Genomic DNA, 22,507 nt, shown 5'->3' with positions numbered 1-22,507 from the left:
CACTAAATTGTAGTTGTTGATTTAACTACAGTTAGTTGGGCTCAGTAACTGCATCTGCTACGGTTTATAAACTATGATGGCTTGATTAACATACTAAAATAATTACATATGCTTTGTATATCTTAACCAGACTTTATCTGATAGAGAATTTGTGATTCATAGTGTGGGAAACCCTCCCCTCCTCCTAGAGAATGAAATATTTTTGGGAATATTAAGATGCAGAACATTATATTTCCCCAAAGGAGAAATGGAGAAACATGTCCTTAGAGGCAGAAAGCAGCCCCAGTGTTTCTTAAAGTGCCTATTCACAAACAAACTACCTTTACCCCCAGCGATGGAATTAAAATTTTCTTCCTTCTCTACCCAAATTCTAAAAACAGGACATGACCTTTAGGACATAATAGGATTAACCCACCACCATTAGAATAGCAAAAGACATAGAGCTCACTACATTGCACAACCCCTAGGGGCATTTCAGACATTGCACAACCCCCAGCAGCATCACAGAAACCTATAAAGATCCATTCACTCATTCAACCAGTTGGTCAGTTGTCCCAGAACCACATGCTGTTGGCTCTGCTCATCAATAAACAGACCTTCTTTCCTAAGCAGCTAGCCTCCATTTTCTTTCCAGCGCCTCTCTCCTAGCTTGAAACTGAACCAGATGGATTTTTCTTTCAACAATCGGTAACATCCTATGTCAATCCAAGAAATCTATGTGAAAATTTAAAGGAAAAACAGTTGATTGTAAATGAATGAAATTGTACTTGGAAGCAGCCCATTCGTGCGATTTGGGACTTCTGTTAAATTCTACAGAAAGCAATAAGAGATTGGAATGTTTCAAAATGTACTGTATTAAAAATCTGTAAGAATTGAAGAATTCAGCCTTTGCAAAATAAATTATTAAGATTTTCTTCCCTCTTTTCCTAGGTAACTGAATTGTCATTTTCACAGCTAGACCTTCTAGGACAGATCTGTCAAACTCCCAGCCTGCAGGCCGGATGTGTCACATGCTGGCCACACCCACACCAGGTTTAGCGAGGGGGGAAGTCCCAATATGTCACGTAATGCTGTAGTGACAATGTGAATTTGACATCCCTGCTCTAGGAGAAAGGAGCTCTTGTGTGATTTTAACATGGAGAGAAAATAGCAGATTATTGACAAAGATTCTGTTTCCTTCTTGCTGATCTAGAAAGGTATCTTCTTCTCTCCTAAGCACATTATCTGGCTTGGAAATTGGTTCTCCTTGTTTTTAGAGCATTTGAGTGATGAAGCTCCAAATGCAAGCTACCAATAGAAAGTAGCACTCTTCCAAGAAAAGACTAATTGCCTATTTATAATTAATGATGATTGAAAAGACAGTATTATTTTTATATTTTTCTAATAAATGATTTACTAATAGAAAAGAGTGATTTTTGCCCCCCCCCAGATCATTGTGAATTGAGGGAATGGGCAGCTAAGAATAGTAGAAACCATTGAAAAGAAAGGAAGGTGCAAGAGATGCAAATACTGGCAAATACTGCTGTTGAAAAGAATGGATGCCCTTGAGATCAGGCTTGGTAATTGGGCTGAAATCTCCTCTTTTGTAGCATTTTTTCTCCCTTTCCAGTTATTTTTTCCTTTCCATGCTCAAGTTTTTCCCTCACCTTTCTCTCCAGTCCAGCTCCCCATCTCACTCTATTGTCCTCTTTTTCTTGTCAGGACTAAGGAACAACTGTAGCAGGTTCCAGGGTCTCTGTGCCTGTGTTTGCATGTGTGAGAGAAGTTTCGGTATGTAAGTATTATCAGGGGACATAGATAGAGATCAGTCAATGTTATAAATGGAGGCAATCTATTATGCAGGCAAATAATTTAAATTAGTTGTTAAGTCCTTAATTATTTATTTTTGGGCTGGCTCTTCCTTTTCTTCAAATGTAGATTCTGGGGAGGATATGTATATCAACAGCAGTTATAGCAAAATAAGCAGCATGTGGTGATTTAATCACCCAAAAGCCACCAGCAATCAATTTACTTGTTAGGACATTTGATACAAGGATGTTTCTGTTTGCCATGGAACTTAAATGCAGATACCATCAGCATCATCCCTCCTCCCCACAAATATCCCTAGTCTTTATCATCCCCAAGTGTGATAAATGTGAAGCCAGGAGGGATTGCTTTTCAGTTTAACTTTTTTAATTTTTTTTTAAGTCTTCCTTTGGAAATCAGGCTGATGTCCAGGATTGTATTCAGGCAGATGTTAAAGATCAAGCTGTTCTGGAAAACATTTTACTATTTCGGAGTCACTTTTGCTATTACTGCTTCCCCCCCAAGTTGTCATTTTCAATATTCTCAAGGTTGATTTTATGTTTTTAGATTTACCATGAGTATTTTAAATTGTCCCACAGATGGTACTCATCATATAAACTCCCAGGATTTGGGTTGCTTGAAATGTGACATAAATACAATAAATAAACTTTGGGTGAAGGAAGACAGCTGTGTGTTTCACAGGAATTTCTGTTTATCATTTCTCTGCTCTTTCTTCTGTGGATGATTATCTTACGTGCACTATCACAGGCTAACTCTGCCCACAGTTGGAATTTGATCATGACCGGCTCAAGGTTGCTTCAGCTTTCCATCTTTTCGAGATTGGTAAAATGAGGACCCAGACTGTTAGAGGCAATATGCTGACATTGTAAACTGCCCAGAGAATGCTGTGAAGCACTATAGGGAGGTATATAAGTTAAAGTCCTACTACTTTCCTTCCTCAACTTCTTATCCCACTTCTTTCTAGCTATAATAATGTGCAGTAATTTTTTTTAGTAGCTGGAGAATGATAGCCAGGTTTACAATCTGAGTTTTCAGTGGAAACAGATTGGTATTCCCTACTGTGACTCTGACCCAAAAACATTAATCACAAATATCTGAGTGATCTCATAAAATCAACTCATTATTTATATAAGAGGCTACTACCTATATTGTTGCCATGGTTTTGGCAATTCTATGATGTCAGGAATCATTGTAAACTAAACAGCAATGGCATTATCCTGCAGCCTCCGTATGGAATGACATGTGGTTGCTTGGTAACTACATAGAATCACCTCAATTGTTAGCTGCAGTAGTCCAAGACATCCTTCATTTGGCTAAACAAGCAAGAGGGGAAGGGCATCATGAGATGTGTTGCTCCCTTTGCAACCCAAATTTTCCTGGCTGGAATTCTATTGTTCTGTTGTGAAAGTTTGGATGGATTCATACTTCCATGCCCATCCTCAAATATTAATTGCAAAAGGAATACCAATTCTCCTAGTTATGACAATGTGAATATTCAGGAGACAATTGGTAACTTCATTGAATTTCTTAGATCATCAATTTTAAAATTATGGAGTAGATTAACTAAATCAAATCCTCATGAATATTTGGATGAAACAGGATCTCATGAAAATCTGCTGAAAAAGCTGTACAAATCATCCACTGTCCTACAAGTGGCACCCAAAGCAAAAATAACCAAAAAGGAAGAGACTCAAGAGTTGGAAGTCCAAAAGGATTTAACTACAGGAATGTTGGAAGTTTCTAGGGACATCAGCCTGAGGACTAAAATCTATCTAGAAGGGTTAACTCTCAAAGAAAAAATGAGACGAAACAAAGAGAAAACTCATGAGTTGGAGATGCAGAAGGAAGTGACTAGAGAAATTTTGGAAGCTCTTAAGCTTAAGAGGTGGCCGAAGGTGATTCTCAGAGAAAAAATAACAGAAAACAAAGAGAAAATTCATGAGTTGGATATTCCAAAGGAAGTGCCTACAGAAATTTCAGAAGCTCTGAAGGTTAATATGGGGTCAAAGGTGACTCTCAAAGCAAAAATAATAGGGAACAAAGAGAAAACTCATGAGTTGGAGATGCAGAAGGAAATGACTAAAGAAATTTCAGAAGGTCTGAAGGTTAATATGGAGCCGAAGGTGACTCTCAAAGAAATAATAACAGAAAACAAAGAGAAAATTCATGAGTTGGATATTCCAAAAGAAATGCCTACAGAAATTTCAGAAGCTCTGAAGATAAATATGGGACCAAAGATGACTCTCAGAGAAAAAATAAGAAAGAAAGAGAAAATTCATGAGTTGGAGATTCAGAAGGAAGTGACTAGAGGAATTTCAGAAGCTCTGAAGATTATTACGGGACTGAAGGTGACTCTCAGAGAAAAACTAAGAGGAAAGAAAGAGAAAATCCATGAGTTGGGGATGCAGAAGGAACTGATTAGAGGAATTTCAGAAGCTCTGGAGATTATTAAGGGTCTGACGGTGATTCTCAGAGAAATAATAAAAGAAAACACAAAGGAAATTGATGAGTTGGAGATTCAAAAGGAAGTGTCTAAAGAAATTTCAGAAGCTCTGAAGATTAATAAGGAGTCGAAAGTGACCCTCAAAGCAAAAATAATAGGAAACAAAGAGAAAATTCAAGAGTTAGAGATTCAAAAGGAAATGGCTGCAGAAATGTCAGAAGCTCCGAAGATTAATACATGGCCAAAGGTAACTCTGAAAGAAAAAATAACAGAAAACAAAGAGAAAATTCATGAGTTGGAGATTCAAAAGAAAGTGGGTACAGACATTTCAGAAGCTCTGAAGTTTAATACAGGGCCGAAGGTGACTCTCAAAGAAAAAATAAGAGGAAACAAAAAGAAAACTCATGAATTGGAGATACAGAAGGAAGTGGCTACAGAAATTTCAGAAGCTCTTGCTTCACATTCCGTGGCTGAAAAAATAGGGAAGCCTGTAGCGCTACTAAATCCTCAGCAGGTTGCTTCCCTTAAGAGGCTTCCTCAAGCATCGGCTCACTCCTTACAGAAGCGCTCCATTTTACACCTTCCAACTCAGCTGCCTCCTTTGACTTCTTCTTTTGTAGTGGTTGATAGTGGTGAGGAACAGCCTGATAAAGTGGTCTTTATTCTGAAATCTGGCAACAGATCAGCAAGGCCCAGCCATGTAAAACACCTTGTAACCAGCGAACAGGCAAAAGAGAAAAATACTCAGAATGAACAAATCGCAGAGAATGAAGCGCATTGGGATTATCAGGAACAAAGCACCTCTACTCCCCTTTTATTTGACTTTTTGTCAAGCGCTGATAACTATTTTCTTCAGGGAGATATCTTTGAAGTTGAGGTGCAAAAACAGTTGGCACACCTGATCCTTAATGAGCCTAGGAGGAACCTAACTGCCCACTTGATCCGTATGATAAATGTGAATTGCAGAGAACCGACTACCCAGACGTCTTGTGATTTTCTCATCTCTAGAATTGGGCTTGTAATGAAACTCTTCAATAACAGAAAAACCATCCAGGAAGCATCTGCTCTGTTGAAATCTGATTTGTTGCTGACTAAAAATGAAACCAATATGAATATACCAAGCTCCAGAAAAATGGAGAAACCTGAGGTAAAAGCAACTTACATAAACAATCCTAACAGGTGCATTAATAGGAGTATTACAAGATATGGTTACCTAGATGTCTCTTCTCCCCCCCACCAGAAGACCCAATTGTTGTAAATTGCTCATTCATTTCTGCAAAGACAGTTACTGTTTTTGAGTAAAAGCCTTGCTAGATTGTTTATAGTAATGTGTGTGTGCCATGACCACTTCTCTGCCTGATTCCCATCTCTATATACAAGGATAAGCAACATATAAGATAAAGTAACTGAAATGTGAAAACAAGGGAAAACCAAATGAGGTTCATTAGAATTAAATCAGAAATTTCAGATATGATTATTTTACTAAAACTGAATTGGTAAAACCGTTATTGCCTTTAAAGGGTAGATGGGCCTGGATATACTTTTTTTCTGGGGAAAAGAGCTTTTATGTTAAAATACGCAAAGGCCCATCTTTCACTTTACTTCTCTTTGCAGATACCAAAGCAGGGAATTCTACAATATGGGAATGGCCTCAAATGGTGGTTGGCTGTTTCTGTGACAACTGTGATGGTGGTTATTATTGTAATAATTTGTTTGATTGAGGTAAGCTAAAATATTTTCTAGAGATCCTTATATTAATTTATTTACCCACTATATTTCAAAGTCCAATAAATTTCTCGAAACTCTCAATATGCTGTTTTGTGAAGAGCCAGCATTTCCTTGAACACCATAACTCAGAGACCACATTACTGCCGCCAGGATTTAATATAATATGTTTTCACCTCAAAAAAAGGGTAGGATTGATTTTTGTAAAATTATTGGTGAGGGGGACAAATCATGACTAAATGGGTTTATTAAGCTTGGATTCATTCCATCTTCAATTCTGAAGATGGCTGGTTGGCTTGATTTGCTCCATAAGACCTTCTTATGAGGTTTACCAAAGTCATGTTGGAGACCCCTCACCTTTTTATAAGCAGAAGATGGAGAAAAAGAAAAGTTTCTTATTGAGAAGCAGAGAGAAAAAAACATTGTTCTCTGTGACAGTCATTGATTCTTTTTCCTCAGTGTGAAAAATCTTTACATTTATCCCTCACAACCACACCTCTCTTTTTGGATTTAACAGATCTGTTCTCATAAAACTGCCAAAGGAACAGAAGGAACCCCTCCTGTAAAACGGTAACTCTTCCCTGGAGATATTTATTTGCAACTCTCTACTGTGAAAATCCTGTTTATGAGGAACAGTCTCAAAATTAGGTGGCAATGCACTTATAAGTTTCAATCTTAAAAAGCAAATTTTAGTTCACAAGATGCTGCATCTAAAAGTTGAAAACACTGAAAACATCACCAAATAATCTGATTTTTTGCTGGCTGAATCTGTATGTTTAGCACTGGCTTCTTGCTACATTCCTCAATTGGTCACATATCCTTTTTCCCCTCTCCTCTTGGCAACTTTCAATTATTTTCAGTGCTGAACAAAGATGAAAGTTTAGATTTCCAGGACAACATGCATGCTAACGAAGCCAAAAATATGTAAAACCCAAAACAGCTAGGTGGTTACCTGCAAAATGTACTCTTAAAACTTTGGAGACAATTGCAGGTATGTGTTTCAGCATAAGAGGCAATTAAGGCTTCTGCTGCTTGGTTATAGTTTGTACATGCACAGAAGAGTCTTGTGACTGAAAAGCCTTTTAAGTCCATTTTGAGAAACAGAAATATATACATCTTTCATTAAATGATAAAGAGTTTGTATACTCCTCAAGTACAGAAATGGTTGCCATATTTGGTTTGAACATTGTTAAAAGGGCTTTATCCATTCCAAGATCTCACTATTTTTCTTTTTAATTGTTTCTTTAAGGACATTTCTGGGTAGAAAGAAGGAAGATAAACCTGAAAAACAGGTATGTAAATGCAGAAGCAACTACTTGTGATCTTCAATTTTGTTATTGGATGTTAACATCATGTCTCCACATTTCCATAAGTATTATAGATGTGGTTTAGGCAAGCCTGAATTTAACAACAACAACAACAACAACAACAACAACAACAACAACAGCATCACAACTACCATCTGCCTATAGCAAAGAACTGGTGGGATCATAAGCCTGAAAAAGTCATTGAAAATGAGCATGCAAAACTACTATGGGACTTCTGAATACAGACTGACAAAGTTTTGGAACACAATACCCCAGATATCACGATTGTGGAGAAGAAAAAAGTGTGGATCGTCGACATTGCCATACCTGGTGACAGCAGAATTGACGAGAAACAACTTGGAAAAGTCACCAGATATCAGGATTTGTGCCTAAAGACCTAGGCAAGCATTTAAAAACAATTGGCACTGAGAAGATCACCATTGCTCAGTTGCAGAAGGCCACCTTACTGGGATCTGCTTGCATAATCCGCCGATACATCACGCAGTCTTAAATGCTTGGGAAGTGTTCGACTAGTGATTTGTGATACGAAACCCAGCATGGTTATCTCATTTGCTGTGTATACTGTCATTTTGTGTATATAATAATAATAATATATCTGCAAAATATTAAAATCAAAACTGAATGCTGGAAACATAATTAAAGGCATTAATACATGGGCAGTTCCAGTGATACGCTACTCAGCTGGAATAATCAACTGGACAATGGTTGAACTGGAAAACTGGGACCAGAAAACATGTAAACTATTGAATATGTACCATGCTTTACACCCATGAACTGACATCAACAGGTTGTACCTGCCAAGAAGAATAGGGGGCAGAGCGCTATTATAAATCCATCAAACTGTAGAAGAAGAAAAAGTTTGAATGACTATGTGAACCAAAGGACAGAAAAATTGCTGCAGGCTGTAGAAATGGAGAACATTATTAAAACAACAGAAACAAAGAATATAATGAAAAACAGATAGATGACAGATTAAATAGATGGCAAACCAAAGTTTTGCATAGAAAGCACTTGAAAAACCTTGAAGGAAAATGTGATAACCACTTGACATAGGCATGGCTTAAGATGGGAACCATCAAGAAATAAACAAAAGGTTTACTACTTGCTGCTCAAGAACAAGCACTACAAACTAAAGCCATGAAAGTGAAGATACAAAAATCCCGACAATCCAAACTGCCCACTTTGCAATGACAAAGTTGACTGTTTCATATTTAATATGGAAATGCAGCAAAATTGCACAAACTGATTACAAAGCTAGACATGACTGAGTTGCTAATTTAATCCACTGGTCATTATGTAAAAAATACGACTTACCTGTATCCGAAAAATCATGGGAACATAAAGTTGAAAATAAGAAGGTTAAGATCTTGTGGGACTTTTGAATACAAACGAACCATTATTTGGAACACGACATGTCAGATATCACAGTTGTTGAAAACAGAATGTATAATTTATTGATATCGCTGTACCAGGAGACGCCAGAGTTGAAGAAAAAGAACTGCAAAAATCACAAAATATCGTGAACTGGCCATTGAAACTACACGAATATGGATGAAACATGACAGTGATGCCCATTGTCATCAGGGCACATGGCACCATGTTCAAGAATTTTACACAGTACATCAAGAAATTGCAGCTTCCTGCAATAACAGTAGTGGAACTACAAAAGGCTGCGCTACTCGGAACAACATACTGTATTTTTCGGAGTATAAGATGCACTTTTTTCCCGCCTAAAAAAGCTGAAAATTTGGGTGCGTCTTATACTCCGAATGCAGCTTTTTCAAAGCTTTTTTTCAGCCCTAATGAGGTGCTAGCGGGTGAAGCGATCTTTGCCTGCTCACTCCAACTCTCAGTTGTGCTTTAGAAGCTTTTTTTCAGTGAAGCAATCTTCCATGCTTTGCTTGCTCCCTCCAACTATCAGCTGTGAAGCTTTTTTTCAGCCCTAACATGCTAGCGAGTGAAGCGATCTCCGTGGTTTGCCTGCTTTTATCATTGCTTCTCTCTCCAAAGTTCAGTTGTGCTTTAGAAGCTGTTTTTTATCCTGAAGCAGGAGATAAAACCCAGCAAACTAATATGCTGAAGCTGACCAGAAAGAGGATGCTAGCCAGATGAATACCTGATAGGCAGATTCTCCCCCCTATTTTCCTCCCCAAAAACTAAGCTGCATCTTATACTCTGAAAAATACGGTACATTTTAAGAAGATACTTGGTCGATACCTAGGATGCCGGCAACAACCCGTATTAACCATCAGAGCCAGTAAATGTATTTGTGATACATTTTAAAATGTTCCGTTGACTGAGTTTCATGTTGAATGAATAAAATGATAAATAGTAATAGTAATAGCAGCTGTTGTATAGTTATTTAAATTTGTTTAAATAAATAAATAAATATCATCCTGTCATTTTGGGAGTACCATATTTTTCAGAGTATAAGACGCACCTTTCCCCCCCCAAAAGAGGGTGAAAATTGGGGTGCCTCTTATACTCTGAATGTAGCCCCACCCAGCCTCGCAAATGGAGATTTCAGAGGCTGAAAGAAGCCTCTGAAAGAAGCTTCAGAAAAAAAGCTTCAGAAAAAAAGCCTGTAAAAGGTTTTTATTTAAAATAATATGACAAGTAACAAAAGAAGAATCAGTAAAGGTTCTAACCAAACTATGCTAACAAATCTGGAGAATGACACAATAACCAACAGATCAGGAGAGGTTAATCTACATACCAATACCAAAGAAAGGAGATTTAACAGAGTACAGATAGTCCTTCAGAATAAAAACTTCTGAAAGAAACTTCAGAAAAAAAGCCTCTGAAAGAAGCTTCAGAAAAAAAGGCTTTTTTTCTGAAGCTCTGTTTCTGAGGCTTTCAGAGACAGGAATTTTTTTTTTTTCTGAAACAGAGTTTCAGAAATTTCAGAGGCAGAAAAAAAAAGCAAGGCACAGAGCAGTTGATTGGGAGTATTCCAGGAGGCCAAACCACCCATCAATCAGTTTTTTTCTTACTTTCCTCCCCAAAAACTAAGGTGTGTCTTATACTCCGGTGCATCTTATACTCCGAAAAATATGGTATATTAAATTCAACGAGACTTACTTCTGAGTAAATATGCTTCAGGATTGGGTGCAGTGTTTAACATAGGTTGGCTTTTACTTGGTTACTGAAGTCTCTAGGCATCCATCTAAATGTAGCTTTCCTGTTTTAAAGTCACTCATTGAGTTTTAAAGTCATTTAAGCCAGGTAGGATAATTGCTCCATATTGACAGTACTATGGATAAAGATGGCAGCTTCCCAGCCATTCCTCCTGAATTTGCCAGTTTCCCTGGCTTCTCACCATTTCTTCTGGATCCTGTAAGCCAATCAGTTGCCTTCAGGAACAGGAGGCATCTTTATTTTCTGCTCAAGTAGAAGTAATTCAGAATCACTCTAGCTTCACTCTGTAGAATGAGAAGGCTGTTGTAATAGCCAATGGTCTGGAGCCCAGCCTGTCCTATACCTGTAATTTCTAGATAACTCACAATTTGAAATGTCCAAATATATACTACAGTATTTAGGGAAAAAACAATATTTTGAATTATTTTGATAGGCATTTTTATGATATAGTTCCCACACTGCGCCAAACTGTGGATAATCAGAAAATTATTTATGGAATAAATCACAATGGCTGGATTCACAAAACTTGAAGGGAAAATTTGACTTAATGTGTGAAGTGTATTGAGTCAGATGTATAAACCATATCTTAACGTTTTATGTATTTTGTGTATCACTATTACTATGGCATTTTTTTCAGGAGAAAATTTTGCTACAACCATTTGTGACTTATTAAATATACCAAGATGAACAAACATGACTTTGGAAGATTTTGCAACTACTGTATCTTATCCAATTCTGTCAAACCCATTAATGTGGGAGATAGCATGCATGAAGCAAGATAGATCTTTTGAAACAATCCTAAAAGAATAATAGTAACAATTCACTAAAATCAGAGTTGTTATGACCAGATGAATTGATAAAAATCTTATTTCCATACAACATTAAGGCACACATTTATTTCATACATCATAATTAAGCTCAAATTAAATAACATATATTAAAGATAACAACACTTGCAAAGTTTAGGAATGCTAATACTGAAAGAAATTTTTAAACTGCAGCTAACTACTAATGTTACTGGCTACTAACACTAATTAGCAGAAGTACAAAATACATTCCAGAATTGTCTATCATAGATAAAGAGGGAGCTAAAACCTGTGTCCTAATTAGGAGTTCACAGTTAAGTTTGCTCTAATTTGCTAGCCACATATTTCTTCAGGAAGAACCTCCATTCCAGGATCTGGAATTTTAATCTGAGATATAAAGAAAATGATAATGCAACACAAACATTAAAATCTCAGACTGAAGTTTTATTATCATTTTTTCACATCCTTTCCTCATGCTTAGATTTCAGCATCTTCTTTCGACAAGCCTCCTTGGCTTAAGGATATGTATGAATCTCTTGATAAAGTAGGCAAAAAATACAGCAGTGATAAATCTGTTAATGAAGAATCCTCTGGAGAAGAAGAGACATTCAATCGTGAAAGCACAAGGTATTTAACTTTTCTTTTTTCCCCTTTGGCACATATTACAAGAAAAAAATTCATAAAGGAACGTGAGGAGGAGGAGGAGGATGCATTTAATCTGCCCAACTCTTGGCAATTCTATGGACCAGGTCTCCCCACATCTTCCTATCTTGCACTACTTCCTTGAGTTTTTGTCTGCTCTGGTTGATGTCAGGCTTTGATAGTATCCAGCCACCATGTTCTTTGACAGCCTGGCTTCCTTTAACCACTGACTCTTCCAAATGTAATTGCATTCTCCAGTAAATTCCCCTGTGTGACATGACCAAAGTAAAACTAGAGCGGGAATCATCCCATTCTGCAACTTAGAGAACATCTTTATATTTTTCATTACAAAATTCTTGGAACAGATTTGGATTTGTCCAAAATGAGATCACTGCAATGCAGGGGTGAAATCCAGCAGGTTCTGACAGGTTCTGGAGAACCGGTAACTGAAATTTTGAGCAGTTCGGAGAAATGGCAAATACCACCTCTGGCTGGCCCAGAGCGGGGTGGGAATGGAGATTTTGCAGTGTCCTTCCCATGCTATGCCCACCAAGCCACACCACACCCACCAAGCCATGCCCACAGAACCGGTAGTAAAAAAAAATTGGATTTCACCACTGCTGCAATTCGCTTTACATGGGGCTGCCCTTAAAGTTCACTTCAACTGCCCTTGAAGGCAACTCAGAAGCTACAACTGGCCTCAAAACCAGTGGCACATGCAGCCCTAGGTTTGCCAATCCTACACCTCTGTGGTACGAGCTGTGTTGGCTCCCAGTTTTCTTCTGAGTGTAATTCAAGCGTCTGGCTGTCATCTTTAAATCCCTACATGGCAAGGATCAGGATATTTGCAGGATTGCTTCTCTCTAACAGTATCTGCCCTTCCTACCAGATTGGATAGGGTAGGTACACTCCAGGTCCTTTCCTGAACTCTTCCCATCTAGTGGGGGCTCGGAGGTGTGCCTTTTTCTGTGGCTGTCCCTATCTTATGGAACACTCTCCCCCCACCAAAAAGATTCAGTAAAACCAGGTGCAGGTATGGAAAAAGAATATCTGAAGCTGGTGGTGAAACATCCCAAAGGAATGACTGTGGAGCCTGGTTTTTGTTTTCATTTTATGGTTTAATAGTTTTATTTTATGGTTTATTAATTTTACTGTTATTACTACCCAGAATTTTGTTTAAGATGGATAGCCATACAAATATTTCTTATGGAGCTAAAAGTCTGGCATTCCATAGAAATGCTTATTTTTTATTCCATTGAAAAGAGCCACAACATATCTGCAAGAATGAAAAATGTACGCAATTGCAGATGTTGCCCTTGTTGACTGCAAAATTTGGATGTTCTCTTCTTATACTGCTTCTGTAGTTTGCTGCGGACACCACTTAGCTTTTCTGGCAATGGCTATTTTCTCTAAACATGGGCATACTGCAGAACCCATGTGTGTAATATTGTTATGAAAATAGGTTTGTTACAACCATCATGTACAAAAACTGTACATGAAGAACAAACCATACAAGTTGCAAAAAAAATCATAGATGTTATTGTTGAACAACAAACTCTGTAATTTCTGCTCTTTATCAGATCTCCAGAAATATCTGAGCCTTTTCCTGTGGAAATAACGTGAGTTACTACATATACTATAAAACTATTACTAATGTTTTTTTCCTGTTTAAAATTTAGAGTACCACAGCAATTCTTCTGCAGTTTTATTGAAATGAAATTATTAGAAAACTTTAGAGTGCTGTTTCCAACACAATTGAGTAACTGAGCAGAGTTCAAAACATTGGAGAATACTAATGGTATTTCACTGAATTTTTAAATTTTCTATCTATATCTATATCTATATCTATATCTATATCTATATCTATATCTATATCTATATCTATATTATCCTTTGCAATAATGTATTTTATTTTTCAAATATAACCACATTTTCCTCATAGGTTTCCTCCATCCAAAAATGGAGATTTAATTCAATTAATATTTTAGAAACAGCTACAATTGATAAAGACCCAGTTGTTGCAGTGGTTTAGGTACCAGGCTAGAAACCAGGAAATGGTGAGTTCTAGTCTCACCTTGGGCATTAAGCCAGGAGGGTGACCTTGGGTCAGTCACTCTCTCAGCCCTAAGAAGGAGGCAATGGCAAACCGCTTCTGAAATCTTTCCAAGAAAACTGCAGGGATAGGCCAGACATTTGCCAGAAGTCAACATTGATATAAAGGCATGCACACAAACAATGATAGTTAAATAAATAAATCCACAAAAAATCTTTATGTAAATCCCTCAAAAGTGGTCAATTTAGAGCAAGAATGCCATCTGGGTGCAGAACCAATTAAACAAACAACTGTGCCTTTAAGATGTGCCTTTAAAGGTGCCTTTAAAGCCTTAGAGCTTTAAGGCTTTAAAAGAACTGCAATAGAAGTCCTTTATGTTGGGATCAGATTCTATTTTGTTCAAGGACACATACAATTTTTACATTGACTAAAATGAATTTGTTATTCTATTGCATCCTATCCTGTAGGATTGTTTCTCGAGGCATAGAGGAGACATGAACCATTGGTGTTTCCAGAAAGCTAATCCATTTCTAGTACCAAAGTTAGAGACATATTTGTTTATGTTCTTATTTGTTGGATATATGTTTTACCATTTCTTTTCCTGTGGACTCAAGATAGCATATAGGGGAGTTCCCACTCATTTTATCTCAACAGCAACAAACCTGTGAGTAGATTTATCTCAGGAGGTGACTGGCTCCAAATTACTCAGAGGGCTCTATGACATTTGTGGAGATTTGAACTTGGGTCTCCCCACACCTGGTCCAACAGTTTAACCCAGTTATCCTTTAAGTCACACTCTGAACTACAAATCAACAAGCTGAAGCAGAATCAGAATACATAAAATAAATGTATATAAGAATCAAAGGCTTGAAAAAAGCTAGAAGAGTCTGCTTAGACGTTTTGGAAAAGCTAAACTTCCAATTCAACAAAGGTGAGGCCCTGGGTTTTGCAGCAAAACCATTTTAGGATTATTATGAGCAAATAACACAATTGTTGCTACCTTTAGAGAAATTGTGAAATGCTGGGTTCACATAAGGAAATAAAAGATCACAACTTTGTTCTTTATTAACCATTTAAACTTGGATTAATCTCTGTTTCTACTTTATCTACCTAGGGAGATAATGCCAGCACCCCCACCACCACCCCCATCAGCTGAACCTCCGGCTCCGGCTCCGGCTCCGGCTCCAGCTCCGGCTCCGGCTCCGGCTCCAGTTCCGGCTCCAGCTCCGGCTCCGGCTCCAGCTCCAGCTCCAGCTCCAGAGCCTGTTAAAAAGGCCAGTTCAAAGAAACTGTGAGTATCTGTAGACTTACATGTGTCGGATAGTATTTCTTTACTTAAAGGTAGATCCATAGATTCTAATTCATTCAGTTTATAAAAGAGCCATGCTGGCACAGTGGTTAGAATGCAGTATTGCAGGCTAACTCAACTGTTCACTGCTAGGAGTTCAATCCTGACTGGCTCAAGATTGACTCAGCCTTCCACCCTTCCAGTGTCATTAAAATGAGGATTCAGATTGTTGGGTGCAATATGCTGACTCTGTAAACTTGACTCTGTAAAGCACTGTGAAGCAGTATATAAGTCTTAGTGCTATTGCTATTGAATTTCTTAATCATATTTATATAAACTGATTGTGTTTCATAGTTGCTATACTAAGAGGAGAGGCCACTCAAAATTCCTAGCCCTATCTATAGGCAAGCAAATTGGGATGGAGCAATATTTGGTTTAATTTGCTCAGGAGAACAAAATTCTCCAATAGATTGGAGCTCATGGTAGCCACATTCCAGAGGACAATTCATCTACAGCATGTTTTCTCAATCACAGAACCTTTAAGATGAGTGGATGTCAACTCCCAAAATTCCCTAGCCAGCCATGCTTAATATTAACATCTTAAAGTTCCTGAGGTTGAGAAAATCCAGTCTAAAACTTCCTTGCATTTTAAGAAGTTTGAAAAGAAATGAGCCATTATCCTACCCAGGATAATGTGTCCGTAGGAAGGATGCAATCTCAGTTGTAGCAGAGTTCTTTTTAACTTCTGTTATGTTAAAACACCTTTCTCTCCTTTTCAGGTCTGAAAAAGAGACAACCACTAGTGAAACCTCACCAACGACTGAGTGAGTAGTAGAGTCTCTCAAAGATTGTTATTTAACTTATAACCTTTTTCCTCCAAGACATTTCCTGGGAATAGAATAGAATAGAATAGAATAGAATAGAATAGAATAGAATAGAATAGAATAGAATAGAATTCTTTATTGGCCAAGTGTGATTGGATACATAAGGAATTTATCTTGGGTGCATATGCTCTCAGTGTACATAAAGAAAAATAAAATAGAATACATTCATCAAGAATCATAAAATACAACACTGATAGTCATAGGTTACTAATAAGCACTCAAATTATACTAGGAACAAATAAAATAATATAAATTGTTTTATTGGGAAGGAGACAATCTTAGCTGCAGCAGAATTCTTTTTAACTTCTGTTTGTTAAAATGTTTTCCTGTTCTTTGTCAGGTCTGAAAAAGAGACGCCCACTACTGAAACCACTACAAAGACTGAGTGAGTACTATAGTCTGTTAAGGGCTGTTCTTTAATTTATAACTTTTTTCTCCAACTTATTTCTAAGTAATGTGTTTGTTTAAAACAACATATAATTTGTACTGTTACTATGGCAGTTTCATCATTATTAAAATCAACAATTTTACACACCTAAAAACCTTTGCATATATAAACTAAATATAAAATACACTGCATGCAGAATTGTAACACCTAATTCCTCTTGTAGTGTAATAATATGAAATAATCTGGAACAATAAGGGGTCCATTTTTTAGTAGCTGAACACATTTCAGATTCTAAGAGCATTCTGAATTAAAAATTTAAATTGGGGGAAGCTGAACTGGGAAGCAGAGGATGCCTCCTAGTTCTAGCACTCACTAGTACCTGGTTGAAACTACAAGGCAAAAAGCAGCATTCTTTCCAGAGTGCCCCTCTCCCCAAACCCAAATGAGAGTTTCTAGCTAAGTGCAGGAAACTGGCCAAAATAATTTGCTGCCCAAATTTGAGCAGCAGAGAGTGCCTCTCTCCCAGGGAGGCTTAATTTATTTTGGTGCACATTAAGGAAGGTTTTATGAAATCTTCTCACTCTCTTTAGTGTAAGTAAATGGAGGTAATGATGCTACAAAACTGATTTGTTTGCTGGTATAATAGGGATGGAGAAGTACCTTGCACAATGCTTTTGTGGATTGACCTCTTCTGCCACAAATTCATTTACCTGAAAACTCTGTTCCAACCTGACTGGAAGTTAGATAAAAGAAGACTTAAATATGGGGTTGACTGTCCTCTAGACCCAACAGAAGAGACCACAATGTGAGATGAAAGAGAACCTTCTTATGAATAAAATAAAATCCTCACCACTGAATTTGGAGAGACAAAGAAAAGCAAGTCATAACCAGTAGTATTTGGAAAGAAAGGACTCAAATGATAGCTCTAGCACGTGGGGAACCCATACAAAAAGCAAGCTTACATACAAGCAATAATTGATGCAGAGAACTGCTGCAACACAGGCAGTTCTTGAGGCTCCTGGAGTGGCCCATGTTACATCACTGCTCTAAGAGCTGTGCTAGTTGCTGGTTTGCTTCTGGGTGCAATTCAAAGAATTGGTTATTATCCTTAAAGCCCTGCATGGTATAGATCTAGGTTACTTGAGGAACAGTCTTGCGCATTGAGGCTTGCCCACCCCACTCCCATCAGCAGAGGAGGCAAGCTTCGGGCTCCATCAATCAAGGAATTGTGGCTGCTAGGGTCCAGGAGAAGGACCCTCTCTGCTGTGGCTCCTGCCCTTGGGCAACTTACCCTTGAGATGAGATCATCTCCCACCCTTCAGACCTTCTATAAGGTTAGACCTGAAGACCTGACTCGGTCAGATGGCTTGGGGCCCCAAAAGCTTCACATTGGAAGTGGCTGGTGAATTAAGAGGCAATCCCACCTCCTCCCCTCCACTGAGTATCCTGCTTCCTTCTTCCCCATCTTTTATCTTTTAGTTATCTTTTATTTATTAACTTTGTCTTTGATATAACTGCTTTTATAATCTTAGAAATGTTTATCTTTTATGCTGTAACCCTCCCAGGCTTGCTTAGGAAGAAGATGAGTGGCAATTAAATTGAATAAATAAACAGATAAATGACTAGGGCAAGCTGACCAGGTGAAGATAAAATATTCAACTGCTGCCCGAACAATACTTAAATTCTGCTTTTAATTTTTCTTTTAACCAGGGCTTCAGAAGAAGAAGGAACTGAAGCTACGTCAAAGAAAACGTAAGTAGCTTCAGTATGCAAGTCAGGAGTATTTCTCTTTAGGAATTTTTGAAGTTCAGAATGCATTATAAGATACGTAATGTCTCAAACATCTCATCATCTCATCATCTTATTTTATTCTTCAACAATAGAAACAAAAATTTCTAGTAGGAAATAGGAAAAGGAAGGAGAAAAACTACAAAAGAGCAACAACTTTTTACCTTTTCCCGTTCTGGAGTACCGAACCCCTATTACAAAAAGGAGCAGATTGCCTTTCACTGTATATTCATTGTATGTTTCTGTTGCTACATGTGGGTGTAATTTCCTATCATTTTTCTATCTATCTGATTCTAACAGATTTTTCAGTTTTGTTTTTGCATTTGTATTTAAATTGGATCCTATATTTACTCTTTGAAGAATAGTCAGAAAACCTGCAGTAACTTTTGGACAAATGGCTCTTTTTAGAAATGGAAATGCTTGGTAAATTAATAAGCCCACTGCTAGAGCATTATATAATTAAAATAGCATGAAATCTAAAATAAAACATTACACAATAAAACTATTATTCCTCCCTAAAAATATAAAGAAGGAATGGGATTTTTTCCCCTAGAAGGTGTGTGTGTGTGTGTGTGTGTGTGTGTGTGTGTGTCTGTGTCTGTGTCTGTGTCTGTGTCTGTGTGTGAGACATCTTTGCTAGAATACAGGACATACAAAGCAAAGGTATGTTTAGTGGATATAAAAATAGGTTCAAGCTTCAATTATTTTTAGGTGATTTTCCTATGTTTGTTTAGATTTCCTCAGAGAAAATGTATGTCCTTTCTGAAAAAATCTAGCCTAGCAACATTGCAATTCATGGAGAGAATATAGGAATTTGCACATCAATACCTGACATTCCAGATTTTCTTAATATATTCAGTTTGGGGGATCATATTTTCCAATGTATGTTAAAATATATAATGACATTTTCATATTAGCTCAGTTTAATAGAAACTGGAAATGCAGATTTAGAAGTCAATCATTGCTTTCTGTCAAAGAAGTTAGTATCTTACAACAGAATTAGCAAAAGCAATAGCACTTAGACTTGTATACAACCCCACAGTGGTTTACAGCACTCTCTGAGCTGTTTATAGTGTCAGAATAATGCCCTCAACAAAATGGCGGCAATACCAACCTTGGAAGGGCAAGATATACCAACCTTGTGCCAGCCAGGGTATAACTTTTGATTGTGGAAAGAGTTAGCCTGCGATACTGCATACTAGTAATTAGCTGTACTACTCAGGACAGAAAGTACTGCAATGTGCAGGATGAAGCTGAGTTGGCAAACTAGAGGAAAAGATTCCAGGATTGTTGAGAAGTGAAAAACAAACAGAAACTCAAAGGACATGTTAAAATATCTCAGTAGGCAAGATAATATTGTGTTCTGCCTGTTACAATTCTCATTTTGATACAAGAATATGCATCCTGATCTGTATAACCAATTCACAGATGGACCCCAGAGGATATAGTGTGTTTTACACCTAAGTACATTTACATTTGGATGCCACAATAAGAAATCTCCCAAAAACTGGTTTACTAGGAATAAGCGGTACCCTGTTTTTTTAGTTGCACTCATTGTATTCCTCCTATTGAAATATTTTATTTAGCACAGATGTTTGTTTATAGGGAGATAGAAATAGTCATGCATTTCATTTATTTATTAAACAAATGTATATAATTGCCCAACTCACATATACGTAATTCCAGGTGGCTTATAACGTTTATTTAACATTTATTGATTAATTTCATTCAAACATGTCAAAAAAGAGAAGCCGGAACCTAATATTTCTTTCCTCAGTCTTGCTGGAAGGCCAATACGAGGCCTCTGGAAACTTACTGCTCACCTTATGGCTTCACTTCTCCCTTAATGTAGATAGAAAGTGACGCGACCCAAAGTAGCTATTGTGAGAAGATTGGGTGGTTACCAGGGCCTTTTCTCTTAAAGCAACTGGCTGTGATAGTGTTGTTGAAATGCAGTGCAGAAATACTGAAATTCTTGCTCTTCTCAAAAAAATAATGTTACCTCAGTATATGGATATTACTTTAGAAGCAACTGAGAATAAGGATACTGGATCTATTATGAGAATAATAGCTTGACAAAAGTTGAATAGACTGATTAGAAGAATATGTAGTTTTATAACCACATCGTGATATCATCTTTTATTCCTTTTATATCTACAGAAGTTCAGAAGAAGGAGATGAGGATGAAGAAGACTAATCCTACTTATGTATTGCTATATATTTTATTATTAAATACATTTCTCCATGCATCTTCTCATTGTTATCCTTATCCCGAGGCTGAAAAACATTTCAGAATAGCTATTCTCCCATTTGGAGCAACTGCAATTGGATTGAGCTAAGGTTCATATTACTCATGGCCCTAATGGCTACCAATGATAAAATCTATATAGGTTTCCTGGTTCCAGAATGATGTTTTACAAATGTGTAGATCATTCACATTGCGTTTGTGTAGCAGCAGGATTACCCTAGTATGTATGTATTCATTTATTTATTGCATCTCTATAAAATCTTCAATAATGTTTCCAGGTTCCCAAATGTGGAATACAGTATCAGGTCTTTTTATATCTGTAACCATAAACTGTAACAACAACAACAACAACACCACAATAAAAATAGCACGGAGTGAAAGAAGACTTGCAATGTGACTAAGAATCAACAACATTTACAGTACAAAATGAAAATGAAACGGATATTAAAAAGGCTGAGGAATAAAACAATATTCACTTAATGGCCAAATAACAAAATTAGCTGTATAAGACTATTCTCCTTTGCAGGGAAAATATTCTATTTTCCTCACTTCACATGTCAGGAGCAAGGAAATAGAATAAAACAACCTTTGAAAAAGCTTTCATGGTTCAAATTGAGAGATGTATGAGTATAAACTCTTTCTAAAATCTTGGTCCCAAGTGAAAAGAGCACTAGATGAGCCCAGAAACATCCTGTGCAGCTAATAAATCAGTGGAGTAGCATGGAAAATTTATTTGGCCCACTGAAATTTCAAGGCTCTTGGAAAACAATGCACTATGGAAGATGACCACAGCAGGATGAAGGGTAGATAGGATATCACCTGCAGGAAAAGTGACAACAACTAGTTTATCAGCCAAAACTGATGAAGAATGTTTATTTCTTGTCAGAGAGTCTGCTCAAGTTTTTAGGGACAACATTGGATCAGGAAGCTCTCTGATAACCCCATTCAGAACTGGATGAATACTTTAAACACATATGCACACCAGTATTCAAGTTAACTATGGTTAATGGTTTCAAATTTCCTAAACATTTTATTCTATCCATTACCACATCGTTTTTTATGTTTGTTGAGAAAAAAAATAAACTCAAAGTCATCTATCCTTTGTGGTATTTCTGGATCTCTCTCATCCAGAGATTGTTTGAAATATCAAAGTTAACATGGAAAAAAGAAGGAAATTCTTAATCGGACTCTGTTACTACCACTATTTGAAACTACCCATCCAAGCAAGAATATATGTAGTTCAAGCTTCACCTCCAGCATACAATTTGTATAGTCTGTTCAGAATACAGAAGGGTCAATGGCATGAAAAACTCCAATGAAATCAAAGTGGAACCTTATTTGTTCCTGAGGTGTTGCTGTTCTTTTAAAAATTGAGCTATTGATCTAAAGTCACATGCTAAAGCGCGGTGTCTGCCTTGCTATCTGGGTTTATAGTATAGTTCAATAAACATTGCAGCTGTAGGAAATTGGAAAGACCACATGTATTCACATTTTTTTGTATATTGGCCTAATTTGAGACAGTGATGAGTCTGCATATAGACAAGAGGTTGAACAACTGGCCCTGTGGTGCAGCTGGAACAATCTGGAGCTGAGCATGCTTAAAACTGTAGACATGACAATGAGTTTTAGGAAGAACCCTGTATTCTACCACCTCTTACTGTATTCAATAGTACCATATCAGCAATCCTTCAAATTAGGACTTGAAACAGATATACAATATTAGAACCATCATTAAAAAGGCACAACAAAGAATGTGCTTCCTGTGTCAACTCAAGAAGTTCAGACTGTCCCAAGAGTTGTTGATACAGTTCTACAGAGGAATTATTGAGTCTGTCATTTGCACTTCTAGAACTGTATGGTTTGGTACAACAACCAAGCAGCACGGGTACAGACTCCAGTGGATAGTTAGGGCTGCAGAATGAACAATTGCAACCAGCCTATATAACTATATTTTGCAAAGGTCAGAAGGA

General features: G+C 37.2%; 1 protein-coding gene across 1 annotated transcript; it reads left to right on the top strand.

Annotated features, from left to right (window-relative positions):
- Positions 1-3,067: 3,067 nt before the first annotated feature.
- LOC117664740 (uncharacterized) lies at positions 3,068-20,539 on the top strand. Its single transcript, XM_034416001.3, has 11 exons — positions 3,068-5,396; positions 5,864-5,971; positions 6,492-6,544; positions 7,224-7,266; positions 11,728-11,873; positions 13,469-13,507; positions 15,056-15,232; positions 16,009-16,053; positions 16,454-16,498; positions 18,212-18,253; positions 20,450-20,539. Exons 1-11 carry the CDS (start codon positions 3,147-3,149, stop codon positions 20,484-20,486), a joined length of 2,985 nt encoding a protein of 994 aa, XP_034271892.1. The 5' UTR covers positions 3,068-3,146; the 3' UTR covers positions 20,487-20,539.
- The last annotated feature ends 1,968 nt before the right edge of the window (positions 20,540-22,507 follow it).

Source organism: Pantherophis guttatus, chromosome 4, assembly GCF_059756535.1.
Source record: "Pantherophis guttatus breed Tessera chromosome 4, ASM5975653v1, whole genome shotgun sequence".
Taxonomy (NCBI): Eukaryota; Metazoa; Chordata; class Lepidosauria; order Squamata; family Colubridae; genus Pantherophis; species Pantherophis guttatus.
The sequence above is the reverse complement of the archived record's forward strand: the minus strand, read 5'-3'. Positions and strand labels throughout refer to the sequence as shown.

Excerpts from the sequence above, each read along its gene's own strand:
- LOC117664740 (XM_034416001.3), top strand. The coding sequence starts at position 3,147 with ATGAGATGTGTTGCTCCCTTTGCAACCCAAATTTTCCTGGCTGGAATT. Across the intron at positions 5,972-6,491 it reads TAATAATTTGTTTGATTGAG|ATCTGTTCTCATAAAACTGC; the intron begins GTAAGCTAAAAT and ends TGGATTTAACAG. Across the intron at positions 18,254-20,449 it reads GAAGCTACGTCAAAGAAAAC|AAGTTCAGAAGAAGGAGATG; the intron begins GTAAGTAGCTTC and ends TTATATCTACAG.